We start from the raw sequence: 24,904 nt of genomic DNA, 5'->3' as shown, positions 1-24,904 counted from the left end.
ATCATTTATCGCCCTCCAGGTCCCCTCGGAGAGTTCATCAATGAGCTTGATGCCTTGATAAGCTCCTTTCCTGAGGACGGCTCACCTCTCACAGTTCTGGGCGACTTTAACCTCCCCACGTCTACCTTTGACTCATTCCTCTCTGCCTCCTTCTTTCCACTCCTCTCCTCTTTTGACCTCACCCTCTCACCTTCCCCCTACTCACAAGGCAGGCAATACGCTCGACCTCATCTTTACTAGATGCTGTTCTTCCACTAACCTCATTGCAACTCCCCTCCAAGTCTCCGACCACTACCTTGTATCCTTTTCCCTCTCGCTCTCATCCAACACTTCCCACACTGCCCCTACTCGGATGGTATCGCGCCGTCCCAACCTTCGCTCTCTCTCCCCCGCTACTCTCTCCTCTTCCATCCTATCATCTCTTCCCTCTGCTCAAACCTTCTCCAACCTATCTCCTGATTCTGCCTCCTCAACCCTCCTCTCCTCCCTTTCTGCATCCTTTGACTCTCTATGTCCCCTATCTTCCAGGCCGGCTCGGTCCTCCCCTCCCGCTCCGTGGCTTGACGACTCAATGCGAGCTCACAGAACAGGGCTCCGGAAGGCCGAGCGGAAATGGAGGAAAACTCGCCTCCCTGCGGACCTGGCATCCTTTCACTCCCTCCTCTCTACATTTTCCTCCTCTGTCTCTGCTGCTAAAGCCACTTTCTACCACTCTAAATTCCAAGCATCTGCCTCTAACCCTAGGAAGCTCTTTGCCACATTCTCCTCCCTCCTGAATCCTCCTCCCCCCCCCCTCCTCCCCTCTCTGCAGATGACTTCGTCAACCATTTTGAAAAGAAGATCGACGACATCCGATCCTCGTTTGCTAAGTCAAACAACACCGCTGGTTCTGCTCACACTGCCCTACCCTGTGCTCTGACCTCTTTCTCCCCTCTCTCTCCAGATGAAATCTCGCGTCTTGTGACGGCCGGCCGCCCAACAACCTGCCTGCTCGACCCTATCCCCTCCTCTCTTCTCCAGACCATTTCCGGAGACCTTCTCCCTTACCTCACCTCGCTCATCAACTTATCCCTGACCGCTGGCTACGTCCCTTCCGTCTTCAAGAGAGCGAGAGTTGCACCCCTTCTGAAAAAACCTACACTCGATCCCTCCGATGTCAACAACTACAGACCAGTATCCCTTCTTTCTTTTCTCTCCAAAACTCTTGAACGTGCCGTCCTTGGTCAGCTCTCCCGCTATCTCTCTCAGAATGACCTTCTTGATCCAAATCAGTCAGGTTTCAAGACTAGTCATTCAACTGAGACTGCTCTTCTCTGTATCACGGAGGCGCTCCGCACCGCTAAAGCTAACTCTCTCTCCTCTGCTCTCATCCTTCTAGACCTATCGGCTGCCTTCGATACTGTGAACCATCAGATCCTCCTCTCCACCCTCTCCGAGTTGGGCATCTCCGGCGCGGCCCACGCTTGGATTGCGTCCTACCTGACAGGTCGCTCCTACCAGGTGGCGTGGCGAGAATCTGTCTCCTCACCACGCGCTCTCACCACTGGTGTCCCCAGGGCTCTGTTCTAGGCCCTCTCCTATTCTCGCTATACACCAAGTCACTTGGCTCTGTCATAACCTCACATGGTCTCTCCTATCATTGCTATGCAGACGACACACAATTAATCTTCTCCTTTCCCCCTTCTGATGACCAGGTGGCGAATCGCATCTCTGCATGTCTGGCAGACATATCAGTGTGGATGACGGATCACCACCTCAAGCTGAACTTCGGCAAGACGGAGCTGCTCTTCCTCCCGGGGAAGGACTGCCCGTTCCATGATCTCGTCATCACGGTTGACAACTCCATTGTGTCCTCCTCCCAGAGCGCTAAGAACCTTGGCGTGATCCTGGACAACAAACTGTCGTTCTCAACTAACATCAAGGCGGTGGCCCGTTCCTGTAGGTTCATGCTCTACAACATCCGCAGAGTACGACCCTGCCTCACACAGGAAGCGGCGCAGGTCCTAATCCAGGCACTTGTCATCTCCCGTCTGGATTACTGCAACTCGCTGTTGGCTGGGCTCCCTGCCTGTGCCATTAAACCCCTACAACTCATCCAGAACGCCGCAGCCCGTCTAGTGTTCAACCTTCCCAAGTTCTCTCACGTCACCCCGCTCCTCCGCTCTCTCCACTGGCTTCCAGTTGAAGCTCGCATCCGCTACAAGACCATGGTGCTTGCCTACGGAGCTGTGAGGGGAACGGCACCTCAGTACCTCCAGGCTCTGATCAGGCCCTACACCCAAATAAGGGCACTGCGTTCATCCACCTCTGGCCTGCTCGCCTCCCTACCACTGAGGAAGTACAGTTCCCGCTCAGCTCAGTCAAAACTGTTCGCTGCTCTGGCTCCCCAATGGTGGAACAAACTCCCTCACGACGCCAGGACAGCGGAGTCAATCACCACCTTCCGGAGACACCTGAAACCCCACCTCTTTAAGGAACACCTAGGATAGGATAAAGTAATCCTTCTCACCCCCTCCCCCCTTAAAATATTTAGATGCACTATTGTAAAGTGGTTGTTCCACTGGATGTCATAAGGTGAATGCACCAATTTGTAAGTCGCTCTGGATAAGAGCGTCTGCTAAATGACTTAAATGTAAATGTAAATAACATTACCGATAAGAAATAGTATATTATTTTCTACTAGGCATCACAGGTTTCTGTAGAGCTATTGATTGCATAAAATGACTTGCCCTAGTTAAAATCCATGAAGAGAGCACAGCCCTAGCCAGAGCCATATAGATACATATATGGCTCTGGCTCTAGCTGGTGCAGGAGTTGTAATGACAAGAATCTAGCCCAACCTTTACATTATTTCAATTAAAACATTTATAATATCAGCTCCTGAATTGACATGCAATGACTGACTTTCTGTTTATTCCCGGAAAAAAAATATACCCCAACCATGACAAAAACATTAGTAGACTAAATATTCACCAACTGGCCTTGACCAATAGTGAAACTCAGCACAAAAGCTATAATGAATGTGTCGATAAGACAACAATAAAAAATTATCAATTATTGTCAGCTTATGCTTGTGTGCATCTTCATGCAATGCCTCAGTTGGATTTAATTTAGCTGTTATCCCTTGTCCTAACAATTTACACAATTTTCGTAACTTTCACTTGCTTGACACACTTTGACATACCTTTCTTTGGTTGTAGTGCGTAATAATCTCCAATTTTCTCTTTATTGTCCCCCCATCATCATGTCAATCTTCAGCACTGTTGCAGAGTACAACGGCTGTGCAGGTGCCTTATTTTGTGCAGAGGGAGGCAGCTCCTATCTCACTTTGTTCATGTTGTCGGGCAGACATGTTTTCTTTGCAAGCAACTGCTTCATCAATGACAGTGAAGTGAAGAAATTGTCCATGGTGACATTTCTCCCCTTGCAAACTTCACGAGCCTTATCACCACATTCTCCATCACTCGCTCGGTCACCTGCTGCCTGATATGGATATTTTCCCAGATAATGAAAGCCATTCAGTATGTACAATTATGCACACTCACACTATGTAGCCAACTCCAAGTAGACTGATAAGACTGCTTTGATTAGGTGGACTGATATAGGGTACATACTATTTTAAAGCTATGTAACCTTTGGGCGACCTTACCAAATTCATATAGAAATGTGAGTCATTTTCACTAAAAGCAAGTCTAAGAAGCAGTAGATATGTTCTGTGTGTACTATTTCTAAGTTTCCCATTCTTAAGTTTAGTTTTAGCATCTTTTACTTTCAGTTTCGTACACCAGATTCAAACAGCTGAAATACAATACGGTTTACATGGTATAATGATTACATTATTACACTATACTTGCTTGTTTTGTCAAATGTTCGAATTTTAGCAAACAGAAAATGGCAGAGCGATTTCTGCATATTGCATCTTTAATATTATAATTAGAATGGATCAATACAATGGAATAGCCCACCCTGTTCTTCATTCATAAGTGGTGATTACATAATTATGCATCACTGTTTCCCCTCGCATAACTCACCCATTCTACCCCTTTATCCCCATTATACTTCACTTAATATTTTTTAATCTGTTGTAATATTAGGTGAACACCAGACCAGTATCACTGTAATTTGGAACATGACCATAAACAATGTGTTAGGGTGCCTGTATCAATTTTATTTAAGACACCGAGGAGAAGAGGAAGAGGGGCTAAAAGCATGTCTGCGATTTGGGGATATATGCAATATGTGTATTATTCTTAACTGGATAGCTCTAGTATGAATACATATAGATATTGTTTGTGCATATCTCCAAATGTCCTCCGACACCTTTTTGTCAATAGTAACAGACAATTCTTTCTCCCACACTTGTTTCACCCTCTGTGTGTCAACAGCAGAAAAGGACCTTAAAGCATCATAAAACCAACTTAGACATATTCCTTTGTGGGAAAAAAAGGATTCTTTCAATGACAGACACATCAGGGTTGCCAATTAAGATGGTGCTCTTCAAAATATAATTACTTGTAGAAAGCGAAAGAAGTCCTGCTTTGGGAGTCGGTATTTCTCAACCATCTGCTCAAATGACAATAAAATCTTATAAGCAAATAAATAATTTAGTCTGCCCTATGCCCTTATTAAGCCAAAAGTTAAAGCCAGCATCCAGAAATCCTGGACCAAAATATGGGTTGTTAAGAATTGGGGAAAGATGGGTTGTTAAGAATTGGGGAAAGAACAGAGTTTTGACCTTCCCAAAAAATGTTGAACTGACCTCCATACTTTGAGTGTGTTAAGTGTAATGGGATTATTGCAGTGATCTTTTAGACTTGAAACTTCTGAAAAATAAAAGATCCTGTAAGGGGTATTTTGAAAAAATAAGTCTCAATGTTTAACCAAATAGAGGAGTCATAATTTTTGATCCAGTCAGAAATATAACATAGGTGGGCACACCACTGATAGAACCTAATATTAGGCAGATCCAAGACGCCCATAGAACTTGCCTGTCATGTTTTGTCATATATTGTCTTGTCCTTGTGCTTTCCCTTCTGTTCGTTTCCCCCTGCTGGTCTTATTAGGTTCGTTCCCTCTTTCTAATCCCTCTCTCTCCCCCTCCCTCTCTCTCTTCTCTCTATCGTTCCGTTCCTGCTCCCAGCTGTTCCTCATTCTCCTAACTCACTCATTTACTCTTTTCACACCTGTCCCCTATTTTGCCCTCTGATTAGTGCCACTATTTCTCCCTCTGTTTTCCGCTTCTGTCCTTGTCGGATCCTTGTATGATGTTCGCTGTGCTGTGTCTTTGTCTCGCCCTGTCGTGTCTTGTTTCCTTCAGATGCTGCGTGTGAGCAGGTGTCTTAGTCTGCTAAGGTCGGTGCCTTCCCGAAGCAACCTGCAGTCAATGGTCGAGTCTCCAGTCTGTCCTCGTAACTACGAGTGGATTTAAGTTTTTTCCTGTTTTGTTTTCTTCTTTAGTTTTCCAGGATTATTACTTTTGCCATTTACTGGAATAAAGACTCTGTTTTCGCTAAGTCGCTTTTGGGTCCTCATTCACCTGCATAACAGAAGGATCCGACCAAGAATGGACCCAGCGACTACGGATTCTCGTAACACTGCCGTCGAGATCCAGGGAGCTATGCTCGGCAGACACGAGCAGGAATTGTCTGCTGCTCGTCATGCCGTTGAGACCCTGGCCGCTCAGGTTTCCGACCTCTCAGGACAGTTTCAGAGCCTTTGTCTCGTGCCACCAGCTACTTCCTGGTCTGCCGAGTCTCCGGAACCTAGGGTTAATAACCCACCATGTTACTCCGGGCAGCCCACTGAGTGCCGCTCCTTTCTCACCCAGTGTGATATTGTGTTCTCTCTCCAACCCAACACATACTCAAGAGAGAGAGCTCGGATTGCTTACGTCATTTCACTCCTTACTGGCCGGGCTCGAGAGTGGGGCACAGCTATCTGGGAGGCAAGGGCTGATTTTTCTAACAATTACCTGAACTTTAAAGAGGAGATGATACGGGTTTTTGATCGTTCAGTTTTTGGTAGGGAGGCTTCTAGGGCCCTGGCTTCCCTATGTCAAGGTGATCGATCCATAACGGATTACTCTATAGAGTTTCGCACTCTTGCTGCCTCTAGTGACTGGAACGAGCCGGCGCTGCTCGCTCGTTTTCTGGAGGGACTCCACGCTGAGGTTAAGGATGAGATTCTCTCCCGGGAGGTTCCTTCCAGTGTGGACTCTTTGATTGCACTCGCCATCCGCATAGAACGACGGGTAGATCTTCGTCACCGAGCTCGTGGAAGAGAGCTCGCGTTAACGGTGTTCCCCCTCTCCGCATCGCAACCATCTCCTCCCTCCGGCTCTGAGACTGAGCCCATGCAGCTGGGAGGTATTCGCATCTCGACTAAGGAGAGGGAACGGAGGATCACCAACCGCCTTTGCCTCTATTGCGGTTCTGCTGGACATTTTGTCAATTCATGTCCAGTAAAAGCCAGAGCTCATCAGTAAGCGGAGGGCTACTGGTGAGCGCTACTACTCAGGTCTCTCCATCAAGATCCTGTACTACCATGTCGGTCCGGGTTCGGCTGCTTCATGCAGTGCCTTGATAGACTCTGGGGCTGAGGGTTGTTTTATGGACGAAGCATGGGCTCGGAAACATGACATTCCTCTCAGACAGTTAGGGAAGCCCACGCCCATGTTCGCCTTAGATGGTAGTCTTCTCCCCAGTATCAGATATGAGACACTACCTTTAACCCTCACAGTATCTGGTAACCACAGTGAGACCATTTCCTTTTTGATTTTTCGTTCACCTTTTACACCTGTTGTTTTGGGTCATCCCTGGCTAGTATGTCATAATCCTTCTATTAATTGGTCTAGTAATTCTATCCTATCCTGGAACGTTTCTTGTCATGTGAAGTGTTTAATGTCTGCTATCCCTCCTGTTTCTTCTGTCCCCTCTTCTCAGGAGGAACCTGGTGATTTGACAGGAGTGCCGGAGGAATATCATGATCTGCGCACGGTCTTCAGTCGGTCCAGAGCCAACTCCCTTCCTCCTCACCGGTCGTATGATTGTAGTATTGATCTCCTTCCGGGGACCACTCCCCCTCGGGGTAGACTATACTCTCTGTCGGCTCCCGAACGTAAGGCTCTCGAGGATTATTTGTCTGTTTCTCTCGACGCCGGCACCGTAGTGCCTTCTTCCTCTCCCGCCGGAGCGGGTTTTTTTTTGTTAAGAAGAAGGACGGTACTCTGCGCCCCTGCATGGATTATCGAGGGCTGAATGACATAACGGTTAAGAATCGTTATCCGCTTCCCCTTATGTCGTCAGCCTTCGAGATTCTGCAGGGAGCCAGGTTCTTTACTAAGTTGGACCTTCGTAACGCTTACCATCTCGTGCGCATCAGAGAGAACGGCGTTTAACACTCCGTTAGGGCATTTTGAGTACCGGGTTCTGCCGTTCGGTCTCGCTAATGCTCCAGCTGTTTTTCAGGCATTAGTTAATGATGTACTGAGAGACATGCTGAACATCTTTGTTTTTGTCTACCTTGACGATATCCTGATTTTTTTCACCGTCACTCGAGATTCATGTTCAGCACGTTCGACGTGTACTCCAACGCCTTTTAGAGAATTGTCTCTATGTGAAGGCTGAGAAGTGCGCCTTTCATGTCTCCTCTGTCACATTTCTCGGCTCTGTTATTTCCGCTGAAGGCATTCAGATGGATCCCGCTAAAGTCCAGGCTGTCAGTGATTGGCCCGTTCCAAGGTCACGTGTCGAGTTGCAGCGCTTTCTAGGTTTCGCTAATTTCTATCGGCGTTTCATTCGTAATTTCGGTCAAGTTGCTGCCCCTCTCACAGCTCTTACTTCTGTCAAGACGTGCTTTAAGTGGTCCGGTTCCGCCCAGGGAGCTTTTGATCTCCTCAAGAAGCGTTTTACGTCCGCTCCTATCCTTGTTACTCCTGACGTCACTAAACAATTCATTGTCGAGGTTGACGCTTCAGAGGTGGGCGTGGGAGCCATTCTATCCCAGCGCTTCCAGTCTGACGATAAGGTCCATCCTTGCGCTTATTTTTCTCATCGCCTGTCGCCATCGGAACGCAACTATGATGTGGGTAACCGCGAACTGCTCGCCATCCGCGTTGTTTTTCGCTCGTTTCGAGTTCGTGATTTCTTATCGCCCGGGTAATAAGAACACCAAGCCTGATGCCTTATCTCGTCTCTTTAGTTCTTCTGTGGCTTCTACCGATCCCGAGGGGATACTTCCTGATGGGCGTGTTGTCGGGTTGACTGTCTGGGGAATTGAGAGACAGATTAAGCAAGCACTCACTCACACTGCGTCGCCGCGCGCTTGTCCTAGTAACCTTCTTTTCGTTCCTGTTTCTACTCGTCTGGCTGTTCTTCAGTGGGCTCACTCTGCCAAGTTAGCTGGCCACCCCGGCGTTCGGGGTACACTTGCATCTATTCGCCAGCGGTTTTGGTGGCCTACTCAGGAGCGTGACACGAGCCGTTTCGTGGCTGCTTGTTCGGACTGCGCGCAGACTAAGTCAGGTAACTCTCCTCCTGCCGGTCGTCTCAGACCGCTTCCCATTCCTTCTCGACCATGGTCTCACATCGCCTTAGACTTCATTACCGGTCTGCCTTCGTCTGCGGGGAAGACTGTGATTCTTACGGTTGTCGATAGGTTCTCTAAGGCGGCACATTTCATTCCCCTCGCTAAGCTTCCTTCCGCTAAGGAGACGGCACAAATCATCATTGAGAATGTGTTCAGAATTCATGGCCTCCCGTTAGATGCCGTTTCAGACAGAGGTCCGCAATTCACGTCACAGTTTTGGAGGGAATTCTGTCGTTTGATTGGTGCTTCCGTCAGTCTCTCTTCCGGTTTTCATCCCCAGTCTAACGGTCAAGCAGAAAGGGCCAATCAGACGATTGGTCGCATATTACACAGCCTTTCTTTTAGAAACCCTGCGTCTTGGGCAGAACAGCTCCCCTGGGCAGAATACGCTCACAACTCGCTTCCTTCGTCTGCTACCGGGCTATCTCCGTTTCAGAGTAGTCTGGGGTACCAGCCTCCTCTGTTCTCGTCCCAGCTCGCCGAGTCCAGCGTTCCCTCCGCTCAGGCGTTTGTCCAACGTTGTGAGCGCACTTGGAGGAGGGTGAGGTCTGCACTTTGCCGTTACAGGGCGCAGACTGTGAGAGCCGCCAATAAACGTAGGATTAAGAGTCCTAGGTATTGTCGCGGCCAGAGAGTGTGGCTTTCCACTCGTAACCTTCCCCTTACGACAGCTTCTCGCAAGTTGACTCCGCGGTTCATTGGTCCGTTCTGTGTCTCCCAGGTCGTCAATCCTGTCGCTGTGCGACTGCTTCTTCCGCGACATCGTCGTCGCGTCCACCCTGTCTTCCATGTCTCCCGTGTCAAGCCCTTTCTTCGCGCCCCCGTTCGTCTTCCCTCCCCCCCCGTCCTTGTCGAGGGCGCACCTATTTACAAAGTACGAAAGATCATGGACATGCGTTCTCGGGGACGTGGTCACCAGTACTTAGTGGATTGGGAGGGTTACGGTCCTGAGGAGAGGAGTTGGGTTCCATCTCGGGACGTGCTGGACCGTTCGCTGATTGATGATTTCCTCCGTTGCCGCCAGGGTTCCTCCTCGAGTGCGCCAGGAGGCGCTCGGTGAGTGGGGGGGTACTGTCATGTTTTGTCATATATTGTCTTGTCCTTGTGCTTTCCCTTCTGTTCGTTTCCCCCTGCTGGTCTTATTAGGTTTGTTCCCTCTTTCTATCCCTCTCTCTCCCCCTCCCTCTCTCTCTTCTCTCTATCGTTCCGTTCCTGCTCCCAGCTGTTCCTCATTCTCCTAACTCACTCATTTACTCTTTTCACACCTGTCCCCTATTTTGCCCTCTGATTAGAGCCCCTATTTCTCCCCTTGTTTTCCGCTTCTGTCCTTGTCGGATCCTTGTATGATGTTCGCTGTTCTGTGTCCTGGTCTCGCCCTGTCGTGTTTTGTCTTCTTCAGATGCTGCGTGTGAGCAGGTGTCTTAGTCTGCTACGGTCGGTGCCTTCCCTAAGCAACCTGCAGTCTATGGTCGAGTCTCCAGTCAGTCCTCGCTACTACGAGTGGATTTAAGTTTTTCCTGTTTTGTTTTCTCCTTGTTATTTCCAGGATTATTACTTTTGTCTTATACTGGAATAAAGACTCTGTTTTCGTTAAGTCGCTTTTGGGTCCTCATTCACCAGCATAACATTGCCAGCTGCAATATTGCCATTTTAAGTCTTGGCTTGCTTTTACTCCATATAAAGGAACTTAGCCTTCCATTTACATCCTTTATTACCTAATTGGAGAGTAATACTGGGATCATTTGAATTGGGTAGAGTAGTCTAGGTAAATTGTTCATTTTCAAGAGGGATATTCTACCCAACCATGCTATCGGAAGTGAGTTCCAGCGCTCCAGATCCTGTATTATTGTATCAAACAAGGGAACAAAATTGGCTTTGTACATTTGCTGGAATTTAGGAGTTACAAATTTACCCAGATACGTAAAACCTGAGGGAGACCATTTAAAAGGAAAGGGGGGAGAAGTATTAGGTACAGAATGAAGGTTATCAAGTGGCATAGCCTCTGATTTACTTAAGTTAATCTTGTAGACTGAGAATTCGCTGAATAATTCAATAATATTAACAAGAGATGTAATTGAAGTCTTGGGGCGAGAGATGAATATCAGGCAATCATCCGCATACAAGATTATTTTAAGGTGTACATCACCAATGAGCAGCCCCTGTATAGTAGGCGTTACCCTGATGACCTTGGCCAGTGGTTCCATACTCAAGTGCAAATAAGAGAGGGGACAGAGGACAGCCCTGTCTGGTACCTCTGCGTATAGAGAAGCTATTTGACCGTAGCCCATTAGTGAGGACAGCAGCCTGAGCATCATCATATACAACTTTCACCCATTTTATAAAGTTGTCCCCTAGACCAAATTTAGTCAGAGCAAAGAATAGGTAAGACCACTCCACATGGTCAAATGCTTTCTCAGCATCTAGGGAGAGGACAAGGCCATCCATAGCACTTTGTTGGTAGGCTTGAATTACATTAAGAAGCCGCCTGATATTGTTACATGACTTATACGGCCCTTAATGAAGCCAGTTTGTTCTCCTTTCACAATAAGTGGCAGTGAGTCCTCTAATCTTGTGGCTGGAATTTTAGAAAGCAATTTTCTATCCACATTCAGAAGGGAAATGGGTCTTTACGAGGAACAAGCCTGGGCAGTTTCCCTTTTTGAGAATAAGTGATATGTTGGCTTCTCTCAGTGTTTGAGGGAGGTGGTCATTTGAAAATGAGTGGTTAAACATATCACGCAATGGCTCAAGGATCAGGCCATGGAACTCCTTACAGAACTCACTACAAAAACCATCTGGTCCTGGGGCCTTACCATTTTGCAGATTCTTAATTGCGAACATTATCTCTTCCTCGGTAATAGGGACATTAAGGAGAGACCTCTGTTCTTCGGAGATAGTAGGGAGCTGAATCTTAGAAAATAAGTCCTCCATTAATTTGGGTGCGTCATTTGTCAGTTCTGAGGCATACAGATTTGCATAACATTTCTTAAATTAGTCATTTATCAATTTATTTTCCATATAAATGATTGCCATCAGAATCAGTAATAGTAGCAATTGACTGTGAGTCAGCTCTCTTTTTTAGCTAGGTACGCCAAATACTTTCCTGGTTTATCTCCATGGTCATAAAGCTTTTGCCTGACAAATCTCATTTTCTTTTTAGCGTCCTGTGTTAGGAGAGAGTCCAACGTTGATCTAAGGACTGATATTTCCTTTAATAGGGCAGGAGTGGGAGATTTAATGTCGTCCTTTAGTACCTAATTCACGCTCTAACGTTTTCTGCTTTTCACACTTTTTCCGCCTCTTAGTAGCTGTGTATGACATAATCAGACCCCTGGCGTACGCTTTACCGGTCTCACAAAGGAGCGAGGGGTTATCTGTTGATTGAAAGTTGATAGAGAAAAATGCTTTAATCTCTGTAATAAAATATTATGTAAATGTATGGTCTTTAGGAATGGTTGTATTCAACCTCCAATGTCTTGACAGATTGGATGCCCCACTGAGTTATGTCCAGGATCACCTCCGCATGATCAGATATAACTATGCTTCCTATCCTACCAGATAAAACAGACTGCAAAGTTGTCCTGGGCATAAAAACGTAATCTATTCTAGTCTTAAATCCATGAGGTGCACAGAAAAAAGTGAACTCTGATGGAGGGATGAAGGGTTCTCCAAACATCAGCATACCCCAGATCATCACAAATAGCTTTAAGTGATTTAGCTTGAGGAGAGAGTGAAGCTATACCACTGGGAAACCTGTCAATAAGATGCTTCAACAAACAATTAAAATCTCCTCCAACAACTGCAGTGTCTGAGTTTAATTCTGAAAAGTCTAGAAATACCTTAGTGAGGAAATCAGGGGGGAGGGAATTAAATATTCATTATGGAAATGTTCTGCCCTTCTAAAGTACCATTAATTATAACAAAAAGACCAAATTTATCTTTCACACAAATCAACACCTTAAGTGGTAGGTTATTTTTCACAAGAATTGCTACACCTCTACTTCTGGATGTAAATGATGAGGAAAACACTTGACCAAACCCCCCTTGCTGCAACTTCAGATGCTCCTTATCATCCAAATGAGTTTCTTGCAACAGAGCAATATAAATATTATTTTTTTTCCAAAAAAGACAGTACCTTCTTCCTTTTAATGGAGCTATTGCTCCCTCTAATGTTCTGTTACCTGCCATTGCACTTTTACCAAACAATATCCAGACTGAATCCTACTGTAAAGATGGGGTGGTACCTTTTCCCACTCTCATCAATCTCACCGTGCATAAACAAACGACATGAACCCTGAACCCGAACTATACTAAACCCAAAAATTAAACATGTAAAGATTCAACAGGGGGTTTTCCCACTAGATAACATGCAGGGGATTTCAACTCTCCAATGTAGACTCTTAAGTCCGCATTGTCACAAATACTTATTTTCCACCATAATTTGCAAATAAATTCATAAAAAATCCTACAATGTGATTTTCTGGATTTCTTTTCTCATTTTGTCTGCCATAGTTGAAGTGTACCTATGATGAAAATTACAGGCCTCTCTTATCTTTTTAAGTTGGAGAACTTGCACAATTGGTGGCTGACTAAACACTTTTTTGCCCACTGTATATATGGAAATGAAAATCAATAGAACAAGATTGGGGCTCTTCCACCTAAAACCAAGCCTGGGCACCAATATAGATTCACACATGTTTAAGTCTGAGCTATAGTGGCAGTTACTTTAGCAAGAAAAATAATAAAGATTTGCATATTACTGAACAGGAGCACATGAGAACTCACACTACTGCTTCATGATCAGATTCAAATAAAAAAACTGATCAAATGCTGCGGAGAGTCAATAAACACAGCAGCCTCTTCAGGTGTGTAGAGTGCTTTAGGTGGTCTGTTGACCATAATCTTCAATGTGGCCGGGTACAGCAGTGCGTAGCCCATCTTTATTCTCTTGAGTCGAGCCTTCACCTCATCAAATGCTTTGCGTCTTTGTACAACTGCTGTGGAATAATAATTGAAAAATGAGACCCTTGGGCCATGACTACCGTCAGAATTGATGCTTCTAGCCGCATCCATGACTCGCTGCTCGTTGGTGAAGTTGTGGAACTTTATAACCACTGGCCGTGGGCGTTGGTTGGGGCCGGGTATCGGTGCTTGAGAGCGATGGGCTCTGTCCAGCTTCACACGACCAGCCTTGGTGTCCATTTGTAGGTAGCCAGGGATCCAATCCTCTAAAGAATTTACTGAACGTGGATATTGGATATTGCATCTGTGTCCTCGATTATCCAAGTCATCAATGTGCTCTGCCATTTCGCGCACCTGTTTCTCAAGTGCCTTTATCTTAGTGTCCATTGATGTAGTTGAAGTTTCCACAGTAGCAATTCTTCCTTCTGCCTCATCCACACACTTGACAACCCTCTGTAGTTCAGCTGAATGGTCTGCTATTGCTTCCAAGACATCCGGGATGTTATCCGTCATCCTTTGAATCACCAGGTCCATTGTGCCTGGATCCGCAGTGGCGTTAGCTAGCTCCTCCTGCACATCTACAGGGATGGTGGTTTTGGTCGAGGTCTTAGTAGTTCTGCACGGCATGTTGTCGAACATTTTTGAGAAATATCCGTCAAGACTCATTGTAGGATAAGTTATTTAGCAAATCATACCACCTTTTCAAGCTAGAAGATTCATGTAAAAAGAGAAATCTATGAATGCCACGGGAGCTCACTGAAACCCAGTGTTCTCTTCATGGCGCCATTTTGTCCCCCATACCTACTAAAGAATGTTAACGGTACCATTGCCTCCCTGATTCTTTATTAGAAGAGTGTAAGGTGTCTGCCAAGCTATGTAGTTTACACATTGTGAGAGCAGAAGAGTAAAAAGACTGACTACACGACAGGCCCAGCCACAGGAAAAGTGGATCCCTTCTTCACATCGCTATCGAGGACTTGCAATGATCCAAGCTTCATCTTCCTAAACACAGCAGGTTCAAGCTCCACATAGACTGAAAAACCATCAGAGAAGCACAACAGAGAACACAGAACTCCAGTGTCCGTAAGGAAAACAGAAGTTTTATCTCAGTCTGAAGCTAACCAGGCTCATCCCTCAAGATAGACAGTTGAGGACCCAAACAAACAGTGTCCATTACACAACAAGCCTCACCCTCTGAGAAAATGCGGCAGCTTCAGGAGCAAGACACTGGATGAACGTAAGTCTTATCTCAAAGACAACCACATCTGTTTCAGATCCTGTGCTTCAACCAAACATCTCGCAAAAGACTGTGAGACAGCGTTGCAGTGCAAAGAGTGCAACAGTGATAGACATCCGTCTGCGTTACATCCAGGGCAAGCCCCATGGAAAACCGAGAACTCCGCAGCCAAGGAAGACCATGGCGGGGAGCATAGGAAAAGGGAAACACCTGCAGTAACCTCAAAGTGCACTGAGATCTGTGGAGAGGCAGTCAGCTCTAGATCGTGTTCCAAGATATGCTTAGTCAAAGTGTATCCCGCAGATCACAGAGAGAAGACAGTCAGAATGTATACCGTCTTAGATGAACAGAGCAACAGGTGGTTATCCAGAACTGAGTTCTTCGACCTCTTTGCTGTCAGAGGTTGTTCAGCAACTACATTGTGGAGTCACTGGAAGGAAAAACACAGCTTACGCTTCCCACTCTCATAGAATGTGACATGATGCCTGACGATAAATCAGAGATTCCCTCACCTGAAATTGCACGTCATCTCCTGCATCTGATGCCTGTTGCAGACAAGATTCCAGCACTCGACGCGGGCGCAGCAATCCTTCTCCTGCTCGGGAAGAGACATACTAAGAGTGCACAAAGTCAGAGAGCAATATGCACAATGCCTTGACCTCGGATGGGTCATTATCGGTGATGTATGTCTGAAAAGATCTCACAAGCCAGCTAAAGTTAGCGTTTACAGAACAAATGTGCTGCAAAATGGATGCACATCATTCCTTAGCCCTTGTGCTAACATCATTCAGATCAAAGAGAGACTGAATAACACAACACAACTTTCGGAAGCTCAGAGTTGCATAGAGGCTGCTGTCCCAGCTGGAGATACGGATGACATCGAATGCAAAGTGTTTGAAAGAACACAAAACTACGACAAGCCAGCAGCCATCCTCAAACACAACAGATGGCTCTCAGGCCCACTCTTCCTGACAGAGATAGAGATAGAAGAGACTACTCAGTTAGAAACCTTTGAACTCGTGGGATCCGATACTGACACAGAGATCTGGCTGCACACAACCTTCACTCCCGAAGCTAATGAAGTCCAACTTGGCTCACACAGGTTTGAACGTTTCTCCAGCTGGAAGTCACTCACCTGAGCAATCGCAAAACTACTCCAAATAGCCAAAGCATTCTCCAGGGCTCCAGACAGTGACAAGGGCAACCATCCTAAACAGGCCAAAAACACCATCATCAGATGCGTACAGCAAGAAGTCTTCAAAGAAGAAATCAAGTGCCTCACCAAGGACACGCAGTCCTGTCAGTTGGATTGTGTATCATTGGAAGTAAAAGACTGGTATCCAGCATAATCTATAAGTGTGTGATCTGCAGAAAACTTAGAGGAAAACTGGAAGGGCAAAAGATGTCAGACTTTCCTCTGATCCTCCGTTCACTCATATTGGACTGAACTTCTTAGAACCCTGGAGCATCACCTCTCATCGGACCAGAGGAGGCAGCTCTGAAAGTAACCGCTGGGCCGTCCTCTTCTCCTGCATGAGTACAAGAGCGGTACACCACGAAGTGATAGAGTCTGTCTACCCCCAGCTTCATCAATGGTTTGAGAATATTCTTCTCTATCCGATGACCTGCAAAGCAACTACGCTTGGATCGTGGCACAAACTTCAGCCTGCAAAGCGTTGAAGATCAGAGCAGCTGACTCTGAGATGAGTACTTACCTTTAAGACCAAAGATGCACATGGTCTTTCAATCCCCCTGATGCCTCACATATGGGAGGAGCTTGGGAGAGGATGATTGGAATCACTTGTCGCATTCTGGATGCCATGCTTCTGGAAGTTAGTTCTACTCGTCTCACACATTAAGTCCTCACCACACTCATGGCTGAAGTCATGGCCATCATGAACGCTCAACCCATAGTTCCAGTGTCCATGGATCCAGAGATGACATCAAGTTCTTACACCTGCTATGTTTCTGACACAATTTTTTTTTAACTACAACAGCACCTCCAGGAGACTTCAACTTTCAAAATCTCTACAGCAAGCAATGGAAACAAGTTCAGAGCCTCGCAGACACATTCTGGAAAAGATGGAGACAAGAATACCTGGTGACACTCCAGTCATGCAGATGGCAAGTTGACAAACCTAATCTGCAAGTTGGAGATGTCATCTTACTAAAAGACACACAAGTCCACCGAAACGAACGGCCTGTTAGATTCGTCGTCAAAACTGTACCAAGCGGTTATAACAAAGTCAGGGATAGTGGAAGTGAGAGTCATGAGAGAGGGGACCCCTAAGGTGTTCTTCAGACCTGTCTCGGAAGTCGTCCTACCCCTCAAAAGTAAACATAGTGACATAGCGGGGAGTGTTCTGATAGCTGTACAAACTATCCTTTGTTGTCATCTAGTGGCGAAGTTGGGTACTGTAGCTTTTAATTTGCTAACTCTCGGTGCAATGATATATCCTGTCAGAACAATCCGAGCAACAAGACCGATTAGCTCTATTTTTCCATTTGACTAGGATTTGGTTAAAGATAAATTTGTAAGAACTTTGAATTATTAGGACATGCTTTCGCTAATTCAAATTGTGTTTCTAGAATATTTATGGTTTTTACATGTTTATTCTAGTTTTCTAAGTTCCGATGATGCTAAGCTAATTGCGCTAACTATCGCCCATTCACTTAACATTGTGTGTTAGGATGCTAGCTAACGTTTCGTGATGGAATTTAGCTTCTTTGTGTTTTGGATGTATATAACTATATTTTAAGTGTTCAGATATCTCGTGACAGAGCTAAATTATAGTTATTAAGCTATATGGACACTTAGATAGTGTGTATATGTTTGATGTTAATTGTCATCATTTCTACATGGTCATGTTGGCTAGATAGGCTTATTTTTCTTGTTGCTAGCTCGTGATAGAAATGCTGTTCTTTATTTGTATCCATTTGTGTGAATGTATATAGTGATTTTTCTACTACATTTTCTCCTTTCTGTATCTGTTACAGTTTTATAAACTAAATATCTTCTACTAAAGATACAATACCAGTCCCTCCCTGATTCTTTATTGGAAGAGTGTAAGCTGTCTGCCAAGCTTTGTAGCTTACACATTGTGAGGGCAGAACAAAAGGTACTTAATTGTTACACAGAAATGTATTTGATATTGAAATAAAAACAGCAGCATTGGGCCTTTTAAGTGTGTAGGTGGAACCTGAGATTCTGATTCACCTTTAATATCGGTTTCATCTGGTGTCTTTTAAAAATACAGGCAATTCTATCCAGTATTGGCACAGATACACAAACACTTGGTTTACAAACAATGGAGTAAATCAACCACTAACACTTTATATACACTTTGTATAGTCCATCTGTAGATGCTCTACAGACTATTAGTAACATTTCAACTAAATATCTACTAACCCTAAACTTAACCCTTGCCCTAACCCTTACCTTTATTCTATACCTATCTATCCCTAATCACAAAATGTAGAAGGGGTTGGGTAAAATGTGGAAGACACATTTCAGTTAAATGCATTCAGTTGTACAACTGACTAGGTATCAATCACCCTTTCCCTTTCCAGTTGCTTATGAAAATATAGTTTGTTGATAGTATGACCATCTGTAGAGCATCTACAGATGGATTATCCGTACTATCCAAATAAAGTGTGACCAACCAACCATCATCTTTTGGGTTATGATGGGGTTAGACAGTTGTATTAAGCTCATGAGGCATTTCATATCATTCATTAATTGAAATGACTGTAAATTTCAGATTTCAGATTTCACAATACCTGCTCCCGGAGTCCTTTATGAATGCGTCCCATGCCAGCCCAGCTGTAGCGTTTTGCATACTCCTGCAGTGCTGCATACAGCTTCCTGCCACTCGCTGTGGCCTGGGGTGGGAACAGGGCATGGCTCAGCACAGGGGTCAGGTATCCTTGCCCCTGCTCCTCCTCTCCTGTCTCCATGGTGATGCAGGGAGTCCCCCGATCGCCAGTGGCCACATTTGATGTGGCACTGCACACTGCTCCAGCACAGCTGCCGGCGCGGGACAACACAGAGCGCCTGGAGCCGGACTTGTGCTTACCTGGGATGGCTCGGCCTGGAGCTGGCGGGTCAGAGCCCACCCTGTAACAATACCATAGGAAGAGGAGCAGCAGGGTCCACAGGAGCCCATTCAGAGGATGGACCCCTAGCTCAGCACAGGGGGGCAATGGGAGCAGATCCATGGGCCAGTCCATCCTACAGTGATGAACTGAAATAACAGAGGGGAAGTAAAGGAGAAAGAGCAGGAGATAAGTATGCTATAGAAGGAGGAAGCGAGAGATATCAATAGGTGCCAGTTTTCCAGACACAAATAAAGCCCTGGACTATAACTAAATAGGTATATCTTCTGCATTCCAGGTGACTACCTCGTGAAGCTGGTTGAGAGAATGCCAAGAGTTTGCAAAGCTGTCATCAAGGCAAAGGGTGGCTACTTTGAAGAATCTCAAACATAAAATATATTTTGATTTTGATTTGTTTAACACTTTTTTGGTTACTAAATGATTCCATATGTGTTATTTGATAGATTTGATGTCTTCACTATGAGTAGGTGTCAAAAGTTTTGACACCTACTCATTTCAGGGGTTTTCTTTATTTGTACTATTTTCTACATTGTAAAATAGTACAAATAAAGAAAACCCCTGAAATGAGTAGGTGTCAAAACTTTTGACACCTACAATGTAGAAAATAGTACAAATAAAGAAAACCCCTGAAATGAGTAGGTGTCAAAACTTTTGACTGGTACTGTAAATATTCAGACCCTTTGCTATGAGACTCAAAATTAAGCTCAGGTGCATCCTGTTTCCATTGATGTTTCTCAATCTTGATTGGAGTCCACCTGTGATAAATCAATTGATTGGACATGATTTGGAAAGGCACACACCTGTCTATATAAGGTCCCACAGTTGACAGTGCATGTCAGAGCAAAAACCAAGCCATGAGGTCGAAGGAGTTGTCCGTAGAGCGCAGAGTCAGGATTGTGTTGAGGCACAGATCTGGGGAAGGGTACCAAAACATTTCTGCAACATTTAGGTCCCCAAGAACACAGTGGCCTCCATCATTCTTAAATGGAAGACGTTTGAAACCACCACGACTCTTCCTAGAGCTGGCTGCCCGGCCAAACTGAGCAATTGGGGAGAAGGGCTCCAGAGTTCCTCTGTGGAGATGGTAGAAACTTCCAAAACAACAACCATCTCTGCAGCACTCCACCAATAAGGCCTTTATGGTAGAGTGGCCAGACAGAAGCCACTCCTCAGTAAAAGGCATGAAAGCCCACTTGGAGTTTGCTAAAAGATCTGCAGAGAAGACTCGAGGCTGTAATCACTTGCCAAAGGTTCTTCAACGAAGTACTGGGTAAATGGTCTGAATACTTATGCAAATGTTATATTTTTGTTTTTTGTTATTAATACACTGGAAAAAGTCAAGGGGTCTGAATACTTTCCGAATGCATAGTATATTCTTTCAAAATAAATGCTCTGTAATGTTTGCCTTGGGTATTGGGATCAGAGTAGCTTAGTTGGTAGAGCATGGCGTTTGTAACGCCAGGATAGTGGGTTCGATCCCCGGGACCACCCATACGTAGAATGTATGCACACATGACTGTAAGTCGCTTTGGATAAAAGCGTCTGCTAAATGGCATATATTATATTATATTTATAAGTTCCAATTATTGGAAAAGATGACAGGTTTAAAAAAATGTGGTGTAAGCTCATCAGTAGGCGGGATTTTACCTGCAGTTCTTTCACATCATGCTTTTAGTAGTGTTATTAAGTTTATTTTTATCAGGATGCTTTAAAAAAAAATGGCACCTATATTTAACCAGGTAGGCCAGTTGAGAACAAGTTCTCATTTACAAGATAAAGCAAAAATGTGCAACAAAAACAACAACACAGAGTTACACATAAACAAATGTACAGTCAATAACACAAAATAAAGAAAAATAGAAAAATCTTTGCAGCGTGTGTGCAGATGTAGGGAGGCAATAAATAGGCCATAGAGGTGAACATAATTACGATTTAGCATTAATACTGGAGTGATAGATGTGAAAGTAGAGATACTGGAGTGCAAAAGAGCAAGAGGGCAAGTAATAATATGGGGTGGGTGTGCTAATAATAATAGTAGTTGAGTGCTAGTAGAGTGCTACTTACAGATTGGCTGTGTACAGTGATCGGTAAGCTGCTCTGACAGCTGATGCTTAAAGTTAGAGAGGGAGATATAAGAATCCAGCTTCAGAAATTGCAATTAATTCCAGTCATTGGCAGCAGAGAACTAGAAAGAAAGGCGGCCAAATGTAGTGTTGGCTTTGGGGATGACCAGTGCAATATACCTGCTGGAGCGCGTGCTATGGGTGGGTGTTGCTATGGTGACCAGTGAGCTGAGATAAGGCGAGGCTTTACCGAGCAAAGACTTATAGATGACCTGGGGCTACTTTGTAAATAACATCGCCGAAGTCAAGGATTGGTAGGATAGTCAGTTTTACGAGGGTATGTTTGGCGGCATGAGTGAAGGAGGCTTTGTTGCGAAATAGGAAGCAGATTCTAGATTTAATTTTGGATTGGAGATGCTTAATGTAAGTCTGGAAGGAGAATTTACAGTCCACATATTTTAGGTCAGAACCGTCCAGAGTAGTGATGCTAGTCGGGCGGGAGGGTGCGGGCAGCAATCAGTTGAAGAGCATGCACTTAGTTTTACTAGCATTTTTTTTAAATGGAGGCCACAGAAGGAGTGTGGCACCCCCTGTGGGACCCCCATGGAGAGAACATACATGATTTTACTACTTTTTCAAAACATCTGTGTTTTAGGCAACTATATATAGAAAAATATTTATAGAGTAAAAGGTGGCTGTTTTTGTCTTGTATTTAATTGTTGACAGTAGAGGTCGACCGACTATGATTTTTCAACGCCGATACCGATACCGATTATTGGAGGACTAAAAAAAGCTGATACCGATTAATCGCCCGATTACATTTTTTTGTTTTACATTTGTAATAATGACAATTACAACAATACTGAATTAACACTTATTTTAACTTAATATAAAGCATCAATAAAATCAATTTAGCCTCAAATAAATAATGAAACATGTTCAATTTGGTTTAAATAATGCAAAAACAAAGTGTCGGAGAAGAAAGTAATATGTGCCATGTAAAAATGTGGCCATGTAAAATATGTGGCATGTAAAAAAGCTCAAGTTTAAGTTCCTTGCTCAGAACATGAAAACATATGAAAGTTGGTGGTACCTTTTAACATGAGACTTCAATATTCCAAGGTAAGAGGTTTTAGGTTGTATTATTTATTGGACTATTTCTCTTTATACCATTTGTATTTCTGTAGCTCAGTTGGTAGAGCATGGCGCTTGTTAAGCCAGGGTAGTGGGTTCGATTCCCGGGACCACCCATACGTAGAATGTATGCACACATGACTGTAAGTCGCTTTGGATAAAAGCGTCTGCTAAATGGCATATATTATTATTATTATCTACCTTTGTCTATTGGATGTTCTTATAGGCACTATACTATTGCCAGTGTAACAGTATAGCTTCCGTCCCCCTCCTTGCCCCTACCTGGGCTCGAACCAGGAACACATAGACAACAGCCAAACTCGAAGCACCGTTACCCATCGCTCCACAAAAGCTGCGGCCCTTGCAGCGCAAGGGGAATAACTACTCCAAATCAAAAAGCGAGTGACGTTTAAAACAGTATTAGCGCACACCCAGCTAACTAGCTGGCCATTTCACATTGGTTACACCAGCCATTAGGCTGATAGGCTTGAAGTCATAAACAGCGCTGTGCTTGCGAAGAGCTGCTGGCAAAACGCACGAAAGCGCTGTTTGAATTAATGATTACGGGCCTGCTGCTGCTAAGTCAGACTGCTCTATCAAATCAGACTTAATTATAACATAATAACACACAGAAATACGAGCCTTTGGTCATTAATATGATCGAATCCGGAAACTATCATTTCGAAAACAAAACATTTATTATTTCAGTGAAATACGGAACCGTTCGGTATTTTATCTAACGGGTGGCATCCCTAAGTCTAAATATTCTTGTTACATTGCACAACCTTCAATGTATGTCATAATTACGTAAAATTCTGGCAAATTAGTTCGCAATGAGCCAGGCAGCCCGAACTGTTGCATATACCCTGACTCTGCGTGGAATGAACACAAGAGAAATTACACAATTTCACCTGGTTAATATTTCCTGCTAAACTGGATCAGTAGTTATAACTAGTGATTATGATTGATTGTGTTTTATAAGATACGTTTAATGCTAGCTAGCAATTTACCTTGGCTTCTACTACATTAGTGTAACAGGCAGGCTACTCGTGGAGTGCAATGTTTAGAGCGTTGGACTAGTTAACTGTGCGGTTGCAAGATTGGAACCCCTGAGCTGACAAGGTGAAAATCTGTCGTTCTGCCCCTGAACAAGGCAGTTAACCCACAGTTCCTAGGCAGTCATTGAAAATAAGAATGTGTTCATAACTGACATGCCTAGTTAAATAAAAGGTATTTAAAAATAATACTAATAATAATAATCAGAAATCGGTCCTAATAAACTTGAAATCGGTCCTAATTAATCGGCCATTCTGATTAATCGGCCGACCTCTAGTTGACAGTCAGTAGACACCATGTTTATATTGTAAAAGGTGACACATATAAGTTGAATTAAGTTATTTTCTGTTGGTTGTGATCAAATTTGTCCAACAAAAATATAGGATATTAAGGGGGAAGGTGTTACCAGTTTTGGTTTTTCCATTTATATTTGAAGGTAGCACATATGGTGAACCGATTTGGTGTCACCTTGCTAGTAAGTATGGGTTACACCTGTGCTGGCTCGTCATCTCGATAGTCGGAAGTCAGCTAGAATGCATTTCAATTAACAGGTGTGCCTTGTTAAAAGTTCATTTGTGGAATTTCTTTCCTTCTTAATGCGTTTGAGCCAATCAGTTGCGTTGTGTAGATAACCCAACTGATTGCCTCAAACAAATTCAGAATGAAAGAAATTAACAACACACCTGTTAATTGAAATGCATTCCAGGTGACTTTCTCATGAAGCTGGTTGAGAGAATGCCAAGAGTGTGCAAAGCTGTCATCAAAGCAAATGGTGGCTAATGTAGGAAATCGTTTTTTTTAAACGAAAAAACATGGAATAAGTAAGTGTGTCCAAACCTTTGCTGGGAATGTACAAGCAAAATATTTTACATTTACATTACATTTAAGTCATTTAGCAGACGCTCTTATCCAGAGCGACTTACAAATTGGTGCATTCACCTTATGACATCCAGTGGGACAGTCACTTAACAATAGTGCATCTAAAACTTAGGGGGGTGAGAGGGATTACTTATCCTATCCTAGGTATTCCTTAAAGAGGTGGGGTTTCAGGTGTCTCCGGAAGGTGGTGATTGACTCCGCTGTCCTGGCGTCGTGAGGGAGTTTGTTCCACCATTGGGGGGCCCCGCCTTTGACACTGTTTATCACAGGATGGCATCAGCTCTCACCTTTATTTTATTTTACTAGGCAAGTCAGTTAAGAACAAATTCTTATTTTCAATGACGGCCTAGGAACAGTAGGTTAACTGCCTGTTCAGGGGCAGAACGACAGATTTGTACCTAGTCCAACGCTCTAACCACTAGGCTACGCTGCCGCCCACTAAACAGCCCATAGTTTTTATGTGTTGTTGGAGGTGTGTTTTGGTCAGTTTAGCTCAGAATATGTCCTCCTCTCAATCTGCCACCATAGCATGCCTTCTAATAAGTGGTCTCAGGGATGGAGAACTCTGGAAGTTCCTTTGGTCTCTACTGAGTTAGCTAAATCAAATTTTAGTGTTCTTGCACCTTATTGTTCCACAAATCTTCAAAATGTTCTTAAATATGATGTTCTGGTGCCTCTATGGCAAAAGCTGATTGAGGACCTTGTTACTTATGAATGTGTTTGTTTTGTATGACCGTTTTTTACTTTCTGCTTGCATTTCGTATTTATATTTTTGATGTGTGTATTTTCTACAATTTATGTAAATTAGGGCTCATCTGTAAAATAGACCTTGGTCTCAGTATGACGCCCTGATAAAATAAAGGGGGGGAAA

At 44.3% G+C, this 24,904-nt stretch overlaps 1 protein-coding gene across 1 annotated transcript in view; it reads right to left on the bottom strand.

Moving 5' to 3' along the window:
* Positions 1-24,904, bottom strand: part of asphd1 (aspartate beta-hydroxylase domain containing 1) — a 76,162-nt gene that overhangs the window by 50,491 nt on the left and 767 nt on the right. Inside the window, 1 exon segment of the mRNA XM_046307210.1 lies at positions 18,566-19,029. Within this exon segment, the coding sequence (XP_046163166.1) occupies positions 18,566-19,015 (450 nt within the window). The 5' untranslated portion in view covers positions 19,016-19,029.

Source organism: Oncorhynchus gorbuscha, linkage group LG16 (assembly GCF_021184085.1).
Source record: "Oncorhynchus gorbuscha isolate QuinsamMale2020 ecotype Even-year linkage group LG16, OgorEven_v1.0, whole genome shotgun sequence".
Taxonomy (NCBI): domain Eukaryota; kingdom Metazoa; phylum Chordata; class Actinopteri; order Salmoniformes; family Salmonidae; genus Oncorhynchus; species Oncorhynchus gorbuscha.
Note: the sequence above shows the minus strand (reverse complement) of the source record. Positions and strands in the feature narration are given on the sequence as shown.